General features: G+C 41.3%; 1 protein-coding gene across 3 annotated transcripts in view; it reads right to left on the bottom strand.

Annotated features, from left to right (window-relative positions):
* Positions 1–16,392, bottom strand: part of FMN2 (formin 2) — a 336,826-nt gene that overhangs the window by 120,656 nt on the left and 199,778 nt on the right. For all 3 annotated transcript variants that reach the window (XM_043926779.1, XM_043926781.1, XM_043926780.1), the window contains one exon: positions 12,084–12,171. In XM_043926779.1, coding sequence (XP_043782714.1) covers positions 12,084–12,171 — 88 coding nt within the window. The remainder of the gene's footprint in view (positions 1–12,083; positions 12,172–16,392) is intronic.

Here is a 16,392-nt window from a genome sequence, read left to right as displayed (position 1 = left end):
GTAATGCCAAAGAATGCTCAAACTATAGCACAATTACACTCATCTCACACACTAGCAAAATAATGCTCAAAATTCTCCAAGCCAGGTTTCAACAGTACATGAACCATGAACTTCCAGATGTTCAAGCTGGATTCAGAAAAGACAGAGGAACCAGAGATCAAATTGCCAACATCCTCTGGATCATTGAAAAAAGCAAGAGAGTTCCAGAAAAGCATCCACTTCTGCTTTATTGACTATGCCAAGCCTTTGAATGTTTGGATAACAACAAACTATGGAAAATTCTTCAAGAGATGGGAATACCAGACCACCTGACCTGCCTTTTGAGAAGTTTGTATGCAGGTCAGGAAGCAACAGTTAGGACTGGACATGGAACAACAAACTGGTTCCAAATAGGGAAAGGAGTACGTCAAGGCTATATATTGTCACCCTGCTTATTTAACTTATACGCAGAGTACATCATGAGAAACACTGGGTTGGATGAAGCACAAGATGGAATCAAGATTGCTGGGAGAAATATCAATAACCTCAGATATGCAGATGACACCACCCTTATGGCAGAAAGTGAAGAACAACTAAAGAGCCTCTTGATGAAAGTGAAAGAGGAGAGCGAAAAACCTGGCTTAAAGCTCAACATTCAGAAAACTAAGATTATGGTATCTGGTCCCATCACTTCATGGCAAATAGATGGGGAAACAGTGACAGACTTTATTTTTTGGGGCTCCAAAATCACTGCAGATGGTGATTGCAGCCAGGAAATTAAAAGATGCTTGCTCTTTGGAAGAAAAGCTATGACCAACCTAGACAGCATATTAAAAAGCAGAGAAAAAAAAATAAAAAAAATAAAAAGCAGAGATATCACTTTGCCAACAAAGGTCCATCTACTCAAAGCTATGGTTTTTCCAGTGGTCATGTATGGATGTGAGAATTGGACTATACAGAAAGCTGAGCACTGAAGAATTGATGCTTTTGAAGTGTGGTGTTGGAGAAGACTCTTGAGAGTCCCTTGGATTGCAAGGAGATCCAACCAGTCCATCCTAAAAGAAATCAGTCCTGAATATTCATTGGAAAGACTGATGGTGAAGCTGAAACTCCAATATTTTGGCCACCTGATGCAAAGAATCGACTCATTTGAAAAGACCCTGATGCTGGGAAAGATTGAAGGCAGGAGGAGAAGGGGATGACAGAGGATGAAATGGTTGGATGGCATCACTGACTCAATGGACATGAGTTTGAGTAAGCTCTGGGAATTGGTGATGGACAGGCAGGCCTGGTGTGCTGCAGTCCATGGTGTTGCAAAGCGTTGGACACGACTGAGCAGCTGAACTGAATTGAACTGAAGTTTTATTTATTTTTGATGCATTTTTAATTTTCAGTGACTAAATTTCCCCTACCTTAACCTGTGTGCCAATATATTGGGTTGGCCGAAAAGTCCGTTCGATTTTTTTCTGTAAGATGGCTCTAGTAGCACTTAGCTGTCCTTTAACTTCATTTGAAATCATTTTCTTAGACTGTATTATATATTGTCATATCAGTGTGCATTTAAAAAAAATAAAAATTGGTGAGTTTTTGTGCAGCCATTTTAATATTAAAGATGGAAGAAGAAAAGCAACATTTCTGACATATTATATTTAACTATTTTATGAAAGGTAAGAATGCACCTGTAACACAGTTTCATAAGTAAGCTATTATTCAGTGGCAGGCAGAGGGGTAAAAGAACTGCTCCACCAGTAGCTACCAGAACACTCAGGGGTAGAGTCACCACAAAACATCCTACAAAGTTCTGGCAGCTCAGAAAGGGCATTTCCTCATTTTTAAGTGTTCTCATACTTTACACTCAAAGCTAGAAACTAGTTCACCTTTCAGGAAAATAGTATGTCAAAGCAAGAAACAGAATCATCTGCCCATGTACTTAGATTCTGCTCACACCCATCACCAAAGTTTACCCTACCACCAAAGCCTAACCCCTCCCAACTGCCATCTTCCCTGCGTCCAGCACCCTCCAGCAGTGCACGTGGGGTGTGGGGACACACAGCACAGAGATGGTGATGAGAAAACACAGGACATCCCAGCCTTTCAAGGGCCAAACAAACTACTCTCCTCTCAGACAAAGAAGTGCCAGTCGTTCAGTCATGTTCACTCATTTCGGCCCCATGAACTGTAGCCCTCCAGGCTCCTCTGTCCACAGGATTTTCCAGGCAAGAATACTGGAGCAGGTTGCAATCCCTTCTCCAGGGGATCTTCCTGACCCAGTGATTGAACCCACGTCTCCTGCACTGTAGGTGGATTGTCTACTATCTGAGCCAAAAACCACACAGCCAACTTTGAAGAGTGGCTGATACACATAACTCTCATATCTGTCTCCATTCAGAAAACAGAAATGGACACAACCCAGTACTAACTCAGTGTTTCAGTAATAGTGATGGAAAACCCGAGGTAAGGACAATCAAATTTGCCTCATTTACATTCCCCCTGAACTTGAACTCCGATCTCTCCCCTCTCATTTCTCACTTGAGAATTCCATCACAAGGCTATCTCCCAGGCAAGGTTTGTAGTGGAACCGCTCAGAGCAAGGAAGGATGAATAAAACCTTTACACTCTTCCTCCTCCATGAGTGGCCAGCTGGAGTTTCAAATACTTCCACACCTGGAAAACACAGGTCATTCCCTAAGAAATACAGGAAGGGTATTGTGTGTGTGGGTGCCAAAGAGCATGCGTGTGTGAATATGCATCTGAATATCCATGTGTGCTTGTGTGTGTGCTTGCATGTGAGTGCACATGCACATATTTATAGGAAATAACTCATTTTACAGTCATTTTTACTAATGAGGAAACTGTGGAACAGAGATGAGGAAGACACTTGCCCAGAATTACCCACCTAATCAGTGGCAGAGCTCCAAATCTGCCTTAGACTGGATGGTTTGCTGCTGCTGCTAAGTCACTTCAGTCGTGTCCAACTCTGTGCAACCCCATAGGCGGCAGCCCACTAGGCTCCCCCATCCCTGGGATTCTCCAGGCAAGAACGCTGGAGTGGGTTGCCATTTCCTTCTCCAGTGCATGAAAGTGAAACGTGAAAGTGAAGTCGCTCAGTTGTGTCCGACTCTTAGTGACCTCATGGACTGCAACCTACCAGGCTCCTCTGTCCATGGGGTTTGCAGGCAAGAGTACTGGAGTGGGGTGCCATTGCCTTCTCTGAGACTGGATGGTTTAAACAACAATAATTCAGTTTTCAAATTCTGGAGACTGGAACTGGGGTGGATTCTCTTGCTGGCTGGCAGAGTCCTGGTTTTCCCTCCTCTTATTAGGATGCTAATCCCATGATAGGGGCTCCAGCCTCTTGACCTCATCTAAACTTGATTAATCCCAAAGGCCCCACTTCTGGATACCATCACATTGAAAGTTAGGACTTCAGTGTAAGAATGGGGAAGAGGGGAGTGAACATTCCATCCATAACAGAAAACAGGGGGCCTGCCTGGTCCCAGAACCCACGTCCCCAGCATTGCTAGACTACACCAGAAAGTGGAGGGAAACACAGGAAGCAGAGATGTTAAGAAGAAATGTGCTTAGATGCTTAGTCAAAATGAAAGCAGGCATCCCCAAGGGTCACACCAGGGAGATACTCTGTGTTTCCCTACATACTCTCTGAGCAACTGGTTCCTAAAAGAGAGGCAGAGGAAGTTCCATCTAGAGGTACACCAGACTCATAAATAATCACAACATGCTTCAGTTCATTGATAGCCTTATCCCAGATTGCTTTTTCTATAACATTTTTTTTCTTTATCTTTGCTTGGTTCCATCAAGAATGACCAACTCCATTAATTTTTTTTTTTAAATATTTTTCCTCACTTAACTCACAGATTTAAAAAAGAAATCCAAGAAGCAGAGTCAATAATCAAACAGGGGAATATATAAAATGACCTTTAAAGCAAGAGACCAAATTTGCTAAATTGATATTCTCCAAAGTTTTAAAATCCCATATTGGTGGCCAAAAGTATTATGTTCTCCTGCCAGTTCTGTTTTTGCATTTTATTAGATAACAGAGGTCCTCACTCTGAGACAAGCTAACATACTATAGACAATACTGAACAAGGAGTCAGATGGACGGGTGTCCTTATTAAAGGAAGCCTCAGATACACTTGATCTATAAGCTGCAATTCTCTTCCCTGCAAAATAGAAATTAACTGGACCATTTTATACTACCATCAGTAACAATGGGGGTGGGAGTGTAAAATTCAAAGCAATACTGAATTCCATCTCTTTGGATACTGATAAAAAGATTTGATTATGAAAGATTTTAGAATGTATCTCCTGTTTGTCAGAAGCAATTACCTTTTTAAACACCTGCAACCTCAGGCAATTCCTTCCTATACAATGGTCAGGATGAGGCTCCTTAGCTCTGAGCCCCTTTAAAGGGGTCAGTGAGTGAATATCAAAATACCCACAATACAGGATCCAATGAAGAGTCAGAAATAGATGTCACGGGAATTTCTGATTTAAATCTAAAAGCGTGTTATTGTCCTTATAAGGTATCCTTAACTACATTTTTAAAAAAAATAAAAAAGTGGTTGAAAAGCAATCATTAAGCTGAGACCAAATAATAAAAATAACCATGTTTCATTTACCTCATCAACTATATTGCTGATGGAATACTCTGCAGTTTTACATAAATCACATTTAAACGCGATAGAAATTTCAATGACATACTTTAGTATTCATTGCCCTTGTGCCAACAACACCAACTGGCTTTACACAGGAAAGGCAGGACAAGGAGGGAAGGAACCCGGCGTCACTGTCCTAGAGGGACAGTGACACACACTTCCCTGTGAGGGATCTTTACAAACTTTCTTAGGTGTGTCTCACCACTGTATCTGTAATCCTGTTGACATGCGTGCACGAAGGGAGCGGAACAGTGTAGGTGAGCAGTTAACACTTCAGCGCCTGGGCCCCCACGTGACTGGCGGCAGCTCCGTAAGAAAAGGCATGCTCCAGAGGTGCTTGCAAGGAGCCTATACCTTGCAGCTCCTGCAAGGTGCTCAGACATACCCGCCACACTAACATCTGAAACGGACATCTGCTGGTGACAGGAAAGGCACACAGGCCTGTGGATGAGATGAAACCTCTCAGAGATGCACAAGAGCATGAGAGCCGCGTGCAGCAGCCCACAGCTGGGGTCCTCAAGGAGGCCCTGTCCCCGACAGCCTGGCTGCGGCCCTGGCTGCGCTGGGTTTCCAGGGTCTCGCGCAGACTGAGGGCAACAGACGCCTCGCTTGTGGTGTGACTGCGCTGGCACAGAGCAAATCTTTCAGAAAAGATACCGGTGAGAGGATCTCCAAGCAGGGAGACCCAGGAAACCTCAGGGCTACAGAGCAGGCTTTTCAAACTCCTGTGTTCCTGCTGGGCAATAAACAAGAGAGAATTAGATCAGAAATTGCTTCGTCTGACCGTACTAACTGTGTGCCTGGAAAATGTCCACTTCACACTTGTTGTCCAGGCAGCATTATGAATGGCAACCCTTCCACTCTCAGAAGTATCGCACCCTGGATGATAAACCATGCAGATACTCTACCCAGCAGTGAGACTGGGGGCTGGGAGGATAAAGCTGATCTCTATGAATTCAGAATTCTTATATAGCTACCGTTATCTACCAAAATGGACCTGAGAGTTGTGAATACCACACTGACTCCTTATGGATCAAATGTTGTACAGAAAATTCAGTTTATTTTCACTAAACTGCTAGCTACTCTCATAATACCAATTTCTGAGAACAATACTGGATTATTTAAAGGGATCCTCCTATTGAGAACAATTAAAAATGCTGAACAAAATATATTAGAAAAATATCTTAAAGGCTTCAAAGAGCTGACAAGATAAGACCTAGCATTTTACTCAAAAATGCAGGAGATAAGCTTCAGACATGAGCCAGCTCAGAGCTTGCCTCTGCCCTGAAAGTATCTGTGTTTGTGCTAGTCATTTCAGTCTTGTCTGACTCTTTGTGACCAGACTCCTCTGTTCATGGAATTCTCCAGGCAAGAATACTGGAGTGGGTTGCCATGCCCTCCTCCAGGGGATCTTCCTGACCCAGGGACTGAACTTGGGTCTCTTACTTCTGCACTGGCCGGCAGGTTCTTTACCACTAGGGCCACCTGGGAAGCTTACAAAGGTACCTGCCTGACCCAACAAACTGAACTTTGTACTGATAGTTTCTGGGGCTCAGGGCCCATCCAAAGTACAGATTCTAGACCTTCTGACAATAAATTGGGACTCAAATGACTACACATTCAGGGACTATGCACATAATGTGACTTTTAACTTTGATTATACATTATTTCGGTTTAATGACTATTTTTTCTGCACATAAGAAGGTAAATGGGTCCAAATCTGGTGGTTTCCTACCTGATATTTATCAAATATGGGATGAGGTCATATGGCTAACTCCAGAAAAGAGATGCCTACTATCTAAGGTTCCCATATGCTGGGAACAAATAGAGTCATCCCCAGAAGTTAGCCAACAACATAATTATAATGATTGGAAACAAATGGTATTTTTGCCTCAAGAAATATGCAATGTAATCATTCCTGTGTTCTCAGTCCCAGTTCAGGTCCTCCCTTTGCCTGGCCAGGCACTGATTGGGACTTGATATCTGAGTCATGCTGGTTTGCTCCAAACAGGACTTACGGGATATGTGGCTCTTACCTATGGGCATGACTTCCCCTTGCTGGGAAGGGAGATGCACCCGAGGTTTACCTTTTACTCAGGGCTTCATATCTTCAGAGCTTCCAGAGAAGCCTGTTAATCTGCCACACCATAAAACTCACTAGGCAAGGTCTGTACTTCACTGGTATGATTATCTGGCTGCAATATTCATTCCCTCACTGGGAACCACAGATATTAGGCTACAAGTTGATACTCTGACTAACTGTACTCAACAGGATTTACAAGACTCTCAAAAAGCTATTTCAGCCCTTAATGCTGAACAAATACAAATTAGAAAGGTGATTTCACAAAACAGATTGGCTTTAGATATTCTAATGGCCTCACAGGGAGAAACTTGTGCTATTATTCATACTCAATGTTGTACACATATACCAGTTCAGTTCAGTCGCTCAGTCGTGTCTGACTCTTTGCGACTCGATGAACTGCAGCACGCCAGGCCTCCCTGTCCGTCACCAACTCCTGGAATTCACCCAAACTCATGTCCATCGAGTCAGTGATGCCATCCAACCATTTCATCCTCTGTTGTCCCCTTCTCCTCCTGCCCTCAATCTTTCCCAGCATCAGGGTCTTTTCAAATGAGTCAGCTCTTCGCATCAGGTGGCCAAAGTATTGGAGTTTCAGCTTTAGCATCAGTCCTTCAAAAGAATATTCAGGATTGATTTCCTTTAGGATGGACTGGTTGGATCTCCTTGCAGTCCAAGGGACTCTCAAGAGTCTTCTCCAACACCACAGTTCAAAAGCATCAATTCTTCGGTGCTCAGCTTTCTTTATAGCCCAACTCTCACCTCCATACATGACCATTGGAAAAACCATAGCCTTGACCAGACAGACCTTTGTTGACAAAGTGATGTCTCTGCTTTTTAATATGCTGTCTAGGTTGGTCATAACTTTTCTTCCAAGGAGCAAGCGTCTTTTAGTTTCATGGCTACAGTTACCATGCAGTGATTTTGGAGCCCCCCAAAATAAAGTCTCTCACTGCTTCCATTGTTTTCCCATCTATTTGCCATGAAGTGATGGGACCAGATGCCATGATCTGTTTTCTGAAGGCTGAATTTTAAGCTAACTTTTTCACTCTTCTCTTTCACTTTCATCAAGAGGCTCTTTAGTTCTTCTTCACTTTCTGACATAAGGGTGGTGTCACCTGCGTATCTGAGGTTATTGATAGTTCTCCTGGCAATCTTGATTCCAGCTTGGGCTTCTTCTAGCCCAGCATTTCTAATGATGTACTCTATACCAGATATGAGCGCTAATGTTACCCACTTTACTAAACACATGAACAAGTTGATTCAGGCTATGGATTCTCCTGAAGCCTCAGTCGCCTCACTTTGGGAAATGTTAACTAGCCCCCATAGTGGAAAACTGTCTTAATCATAATCATTCTAACTGTTCTGTTTTTACTGTTTGCTCTCTGCATCTATAACTATGTAACTGGGTTTATTTCTAACCTTGTGAAAGCTTTTAAGTTACAAATGGTTGTCCAGGCTCCTAGAGTGCCGCAGCCTCCTTCAACTATTATTTGGGGCCCTGGATTGGAGACCCTCGATATGAGGTTTAAGAGAATACACTGCCTCAACAATTTAGGGACAGCGCCCTATCACAGCAGGAAGTAGTTATAGAATGAAAATGACGCCCCTTTCCCCTGGCAACACAATGTTCCTAAAAGAAAAGGAGGGGATGAGAGTCAATTCTTAGGCAGGTTGCTAAGAAGTCCAGGGTCCCTGAGGAGGAGAGAGGGGTCTGCAATTCTCAAGGAAGAGGAAAGGACAAATGTCTTTTTTTTTTTTTCCTCTACATTCCTTCGTCTTAGTCACATAAAACTTTTTTTTTCCTTTAATCCCTGAACTAATGATTAAGCAACAACACAACTCAGCTTAAACTCTGCACTAAAGATTATATAACAACATATATATAACAGCTTGAGGACAGTTTCTCCTTCCTAAAAACCTTCTGACTAATCCTGTTATCTTAAAACGTAAATTGTGAGAGTGGGTCTGATAAAATTTTTACAATCTTGAGACATTCTTTTGATTTATTGTAATAACTAATTTAAAAAGTATATAGCTCCCTTGCTAAAGACTTGCAAGGAGGCAATCCCCACCCCCTTCTGATGTCTATGTTAGAAGCTTTCTCTGCCCCTCTTCACTGTAACAAAACTCCGCTACACACACACACACAAAAGTAATTGAAGTTTTGCACTGGTGAAATTTGCCATTTGGTATTAGAATACATTCTTAAATAAATATGGTTCTGTTTGTCTTATTTCTCTTAAATAAATTATGGTTATGAGTATATATGTATATATATATACATCATCTTAGTGCACATTTTTCACTTTATGTTTCTTTGCTAATGACTTACTACTTGCTGTTTATTTTATACTTATTTTAGACTAGGGAAATGATGTTAAACAAAAAGCAAATTCAAGTGATTTTCCTATTGAGTAAATAATGGGCTATAAAGCAGTGCAGACAACTTATAACAACTCATTTGGCCCAGGAACTGCTAATACAGTTCAATGGTGGTTCAAGAAGCGTTGCAAAGGAGACGAGAGCCTTGAGGATGAGAAGTACAGTGGCCAGCCATTACAAGCTGACGAGGACCACTTCAGAGCCTATCAAAGCTGACTCTCTTACAACTACACGAGATGCTGCTGAAGAACTCAGCATCAACCATTCTACCGCTGTGCAGCATTTGAAGCAAAATGGAAAGGTGAAAAAGCTTGGCAAGTGGGGGCCTCATGTTGTCGCTCAGTTGCTCAGTTGTGTCCGACTCTCTGCGACCCCATGGACTGCCTCATGCCAGGACTCCCTGTCCTTTACCATCTCCTGGAGCTCAAACTCAAGTCCATCAAGTTAGTGATGCCATTGCGTGCCTCATGAGCTGACCACAAATCAAAAAAATTGTCATTTTGAAGTGTCATTTTCTCTTATTCTACACAACAAAAACAAACCATTTCTTGATCAGATTGTGACATGTGATGAAACGTGGATTTTATACGACAGCTGGTGACAACCAGCTCAGTGGTTGGACCAAGAAGAAATTTCAAAGCACTTCCAAAAGTCAAACATGCACCAAAAAAGGGTCATGGTCACTGTTTGATGGTCTGCTACCAGTCTGATCCACTACGGCTTTCCAAATCCCAGCAAAATCGTTACATCTGAGAAGTATGCTCAGCAAATTGGTGAGCTGCACTGAAAACTTCAAGGCCTGCAGCCAGCATTAATCAACAGAAAGGGCCCAGTTCTTCTCTACGACAACACCTGACTGCATTCCACACAACCAACGCTTCAGAAGTTGAAGGAATTGGGCTATGAAGTTTTGCCTCATCTGCCGTATTCACCTGACCTCTTGCCAATTGATTACCGCTTCCTCAAGCATCTCAACAACTTTTTGCAAGGAAAACACTTCCACTAAGAGCAGGAAGCAGAAAACGTTTTACAACAGTTCACTGAATCCTGAAGCACAGATTTTTACACTACAGGAATAAACAAACTTATTTCTCGATGGCACAAATGTGTTGATTGTAATGGTTTCTATTTTGATTAACAAAGATGTGTTTGAGCCTAGTTATAATGATTTAAAATTCATGGTCCCAAACTGCAACTACATTTCCACCAACCTAATACTTCCTGGCATCTGCCTTTGCATCCTGTTCCATGACAATGGCCCCCAATGCTTCAGCTTGAGAAACTCTCCTCACCATCAAAGCAGTTTAATAAAAATTCAAATTGTGGTTGAGCTACTCCTCTAGTGACAGGGCATGCCAAGCTTGTGCTATTTATGAGTTACTCCACACATTATTTTAAGCCAACCAAATAGAATCCATATACATAAAGTGGTAAGCTGGAAAGCCAAGTAAATCTTTTCACAATTTATAAACCGTATTTTGTTTACGTAAACTGGCATTCCGTTGGAAAATTTAATCTGCTTTAAATCTAATATAAGACTCAGAACAGCTCAAGGGACATTTGAATATAAATTTAACTCCTTTATTCACCTTGGGCAGTATCTTTCAGCACAACGTGATAGAATGATATCGATAGGGATATTTGTCTAGAGCAAAGTAGAGTCGAGTATTAAAACACTGACACAAAAACCATTTTAAAAATGGTAAAAGCCAGCCTAATTCCAAATATAGAGAATATTTTATAAGCCTGGTTAAAGATGTAAATTAAAACAACACCATTAAGGAAATAACAAAAGGTTACCATATCACTGCTTCCATGGGTCTGGATAACCAACAATATATAAGTGGCCAAGAGTAATTTGAAACTATCTTTGATGGATACTAGAAAAAATAACACGGGTAGAGAAGCCTAGGGGTTACATTCTAGTTATCCAAGGAATTGAAAAAAGAGGGACCACTTGTCCACACTAAAAAGTTATACATAATAAAGCTGCTTTAGTGATTCCTTCAGCATCTCATAGCCTATCAGAACCAGAGGAGGAAGAGAACACACCCTATCACCCCCTCTTTGCTTTATGGACATCTGAGACAAATGATCATGTAGTCTCTTGAACAGCTCTGAGCTTTCGTTTAATCACTACATATGGCAATCCAGTCTACTCTTTGACATCTCTAATCATAAGATCATTTTAAAAACAAAAATCTAAAGATGCTTTCCTGTAACTCTTACACTGGTTTTAGCTGATCTATCAGATGTTTTAGGTTTACTTCCTCTTTACTGTGTTAGCTCAGCAAACATCTGAGACTCACCCTCAGAGATTTTCCTCTCCTGTGGACCATCCTCCCCAGGTACTGTCAGGGGCTGAGACACAGCCCACACCTGGATCTCAGGAGTGTTCACCAGTCCTTTTTTGGACATGACATGGAGCAGTCCATCAGGTGTAGAGCACGGTGGGACTAGCATTTCTTATGAATCAAAAGTTAAGTATTCACTAATGCAGACTAAACATGTCACATGAGAATTAGGCTCTTAAGAAGACAGAGAAATAACACAAGAGTCAAATTACCCATAACTCTTTCAGAAACAATCATGGCAGAAAGTTTGGTAGCACTCAGAGGAACCACATTAATCTCAATACATACAGAAAATCTAAGTATGAAATAATTTTTCTACTTCAGCCTAAATTTGAATATTCAAAAGCTGAAATTTTAGTTCTCACTTGGTGATGTTTTAGTCACTAAGTCTCATCTGACTCTTGTGACCCCCTGGACTGTATCTTACCAGGTTCCTTTGTCCATGGGATTTCCCAGGCAAGAATACTGGAGTGGGTTGTCATTTCCTTCTCCAGGGGGTCTTCCCAACCCAGGGATAGAACTCTTATTTCCTACATTGCAGATTGTCTCCTGCATTGCAGGTGGATTCTTTACCTGCTGAGCCAGAGGGGAAGCCCATATTTCACTTACCATGTTGTATATCTTTCATATCTAAGTGAAGGCTAGACATCAATATTCCAACTGCTTGAGACCTTTTGTTGCTTAGTAACTTGACAACCTGCTCAAGAAAGAAAGGAAGAGGAAGCAATGTTACTTGAACTCAGTGATATGCTTAATATCATGTAATCTTTATCCAAAATGAGAAACAAATAACTTAGAATTGTTAAAGTATCAGAACTGATATGAAAGAGCTCTTGGATTTTGCATTTCCTGTCTTCAAAATTCCCGCCTTCACCTTGCTCTTCATTACCCGCACCACTGTTCTTCTCACCAGCCTTTTAAGGGCCTGACTTACCAACATTGAAAGTTCTAACCACCTAGAAAATTAGATTGCTCTCTGTAAAATAACACTTATATATCTGATCATTTGCAGCCTGAGATTTTAAAAGTGTTCTTTGATTTTAAATGGAGAACTTTGAAACATTGGCCAACAGTAAAGGGAAAAATAAAAGTACTCAGAGAATCTATTAGATCAGGTTAGTTTGACCACAAAATAGAATATGTGCAGTTTTTTTACATAGTTTAATGCAGTTTGCTTTTATTTTTTTTTAGAAAGCTCATATTTTACTGGCCATTGCTCTCATTCTGCATTTGGCCCACATTTTGTGAGGAAGTTTCCAACTAATTAACAATGACACAATCATCAAATCCAATGCGTTGTGTTAGCTCAGTCTTAGATCTTTCCAGAGAGTCCAGTAGAATTAGCCTACAGAAACCCGATACGTTTCCTAAGACAGATGTGGGCATGTTTAAATTATGTTTTTCAGACAATAACACGCCACTGACAATTCCTACTTATGACACTATTGTGCCAGATACCAATCATGTGTAGGGCAGCACCCTCTATTTACTCTCAGGATTCCACGGTAAATTTGCTTGGAAAAACATTGGAATAAAAGAAAAATGTCTATGGTCAAATTCCAGAAGTGACAGCTGCCCTAAGTTGATCAATCAGGAAACTAATAAAATAATCCTGGCCAACTGTCACACAAATTACAGCATAGTACTCTTTTTTTTTTTTTTTAACTTTTCATTTATTTTTATTAGTTGGAGGCTAATTACTTTACAATATTGTGGTGGTTTTTGCCATACATTGACATGAATCAGCCATGGATTTACATGTGTTCCCCATCCCGATCCCCCCTCCCACCTCCCTCTCTCCATCCCATCCCTCTGGGTCTTCCCAGTGCACCAGCCCTGAGCACTTGTCTCATGCATCCAACCTGGGCTGGTGATCTGTTTCACCCTTGATAGTATACTTGTTTCAATGCTGTTCTCTCTGAACGTCCCACCCTCACCTTCTACTACAGAGTCTTAAAGTCTATTCTGTACATCTGTGTCTCTTCTTCTGTTTTGCATATAGGGTTATTGTTACCATCTTTTTAAATTCCATATATATGTGTTAGTATACTGTATTGGTCTTTATCTTTCTGGCTTACTTCACTCTGTATAATGGGCTCCAGGTTCATCCATCTCATTAGAACTGATTCAATGGCTGAGTAATATTCCATTGTGTATATGTACCACAGCTTCCTTATCCATTCATCTGCTGATGGGCATCTAGGTTGCTTCCATGTCCTGGCTATTATAAACAGTGCTGCGATGAACACTGGGGTACATGTGTCTCTTTCAGATCTGGTTTCCTCGGTGTGTATGCCCAGGAGTGGGATTGCTGGGTCATATGGGCCAAAAATCTAAACAGACATTTCTCCAAAGAAGACATACAGATGGCTAACAAACACATGAAAAGATGCTCAACATCACTCATTATCAGAGAAATGCAAATCAAAACCTCAATGAGGTACCATTACACACCAGTCAGAATGGCTGCTATCCAAAAGTCTACAAGCAATAAATGCTGGAGAGGGTGTGGAGAAAAGGGAACCCTCTTACACTGTTGGTGGGAATGCAAACTAATACAGCTACTATGGAGAACAGTGTGGAGATTCCTTAAAAAACTGGAAATAGCATAGTACTCTTAATAGGAATAATAGCATTCTTGGTTCCTATCAGGGATATGGGTAGAGAATAAGACAAACCCTTTCAGAAGTTGTTTACTCGCTAAGTCATGTCCAACTCTGCAACACCATGGACTGCAACGGAGCAGGCTTCCCTGTTCTTCACTATCTCCTGGAGTTTGCTCAAACTCATGTCCATTGAGTCAGTGATGCCATCCATCTCATCCTCTGTTGCCTCCTTCTCCTCATACCTTCAATCTATCCCAGAATCAGGATCGTTTCTAATGACTCAGCTTTTCCCATCAGGTGGCCAAAGTATTGGAGCTCCAGCTTCAGCATCAGGCATCAGTTCTTCCAGTGAATATTCAGGGTTGATTTCCTTTAGGATTGACTGGTTTGATCTCCTTGCTGTCCAAGGGACTCTTCAGAGTCTTCTCCAGCACCACAGTTAAAAAGCATCAAATTCTTCAGCACTCAGCCTTCTTTATGGTCCAGCTCTCACATCCACATGTGACTACTAGAAAAACCATTGCTTTGACTATACACAGACCTTTGTCAGCAAAGTTATATCTCTCTTTTTTAACATGCTGTTAAGGTTTGTCATAGATTTTCTTCCAAGCAGCAAGTGACTTTCAATTTCATAGCTGCAGTCACCATCTGCAGTGATTATGGAGCCCAAGAAAATAAAGTCTACCACTGTTTCAATGTTTTCCCCTTCTTTTTGCCATGAAGTGATGGGACTGGATGCCATGGTCTTAGCGTTTTGAATGAATGTTGACTTTTAAGCCAGCTTTATCACTCTCCTCTTTCACTTTCATCAAGAGGTTCTTTAGTTCCTCTTCACTTTCTGACTATAGGGTAGTTTCATCTGTATATTTGAGGCTGTTGATATCTCTCCCAGCAATCTTGATTCCAGCTTGTGCTTCATCCAGCCAGGTATTTTGCATGATGTACACTGCATAGAAGTTAAATAAACAGGGTTACAATATACAGCCTTGACGTACTCCTTTCCCAGCTTTGAACCAGTCTGTTGTTCCACGTCCAGTTCAAACTGTTCCATCTTGATCTGCATACAAGTTTCTCAGGAGGCAGATAAAGTGCTCTGGTATTCCCATCTCTTTAAGAATTTTCCACAATTTGTTGTGATCCACACAGTCAAAGGCTTTAGCATAGTCAATGAAGCAGAAGTAGATGTTTTTCTGGAATTCTCTTGTTTTTTTTCTATGATCCAACAGATGTTGGCAATTTGACCTCTAGTTCCTCTGCCTTTTCTAAATTAAGCTTGAACATTTGGAAGTTTTCAGTTCATGTACTATTTTAGCCTAGCTTGAAGGATTTTGAGCATTCCCTTGTTAGCATGTGAGATGAGTGCAACTTTATGGTAGTTTGAATATTCTTTGGCCTTGCCCTTCTTTGAGATTGGAACGAAAATTGACCTTTTCCAGGCCTGTGGCTACTGCAGTCTTCCAAACTTGCTGGCTCATTGAGTGCAACACTATAGTAGCTTCATCATTTAGGATTTGAAATAGCTCAGCTGGAATTCTGTCACCTCCATTAGCTTTGTTCACAGTAAGGCCTCCTATGACCCGCTCGACTTCATACTTCAGGATGTCTGGCTTCAGACAAGTGACCACAACCATCATGGTTATCCAGGTCATTAAGGCCTTTTATGCACAGTTCTTCAGTGCATTTTTGCCACCTCTTCTTAACCACTAAAACTCCACAGTTATTTCTGCAAGCTTCCTGAGGAAAGGGACATTAATACCCCACGAGCGGGAGCACCTCATAACAGGAAAGTCATAGAAATTGATTGCTCTTTAAATATTTTATTCAACTTAGAACTTGAATTTAAATTCATTCATCTAAACTATTTTTTAAATCAACAACCATATCCTCTGAAGAGATGAAAAATAGAAACTTAATATCAGAAAAGCAGAAGGCATGTATTCTGTTCTAAAAATGTTTCTAACTTCAAATAAATATAATCTGGATTCCATCTGTGCTACTCTGACAAAACTGCTTTTCCTAAGATTTTCTATCACCCCCTGATTCCTAAATACACAGAAATGGCTGCATCCTTGTGTCATTTGACCTTCCTGAAGAGCTGACATGTTTATTACACCCTTACAAAAACTTTGGTTAAAAGTAATTTCTAAGCCTCAACTAAAACTGGCCTCAGGAAGGCCAGCAAATGGAGCTCTCATGCCTACCAATTACCCTGAACAAGAAGGGAGAGTCTCCCTAGCTTCAAGAGGTGTGTGTGTGCATATGTGTTAACTCACTCAGTCCTGCTGGACTCTATGCAATCCCATGGACAAGGC

The sequence above is a fragment of the Cervus elaphus genome, chromosome 15 (genome assembly GCF_910594005.1).
Source record: "Cervus elaphus chromosome 15, mCerEla1.1, whole genome shotgun sequence".
In the NCBI taxonomy this organism is placed as follows: domain Eukaryota; kingdom Metazoa; phylum Chordata; class Mammalia; order Artiodactyla; family Cervidae; genus Cervus; species Cervus elaphus.
The sequence above is the reverse complement of the archived record's forward strand: the minus strand, read 5'-3'. Positions and strand labels throughout refer to the sequence as shown.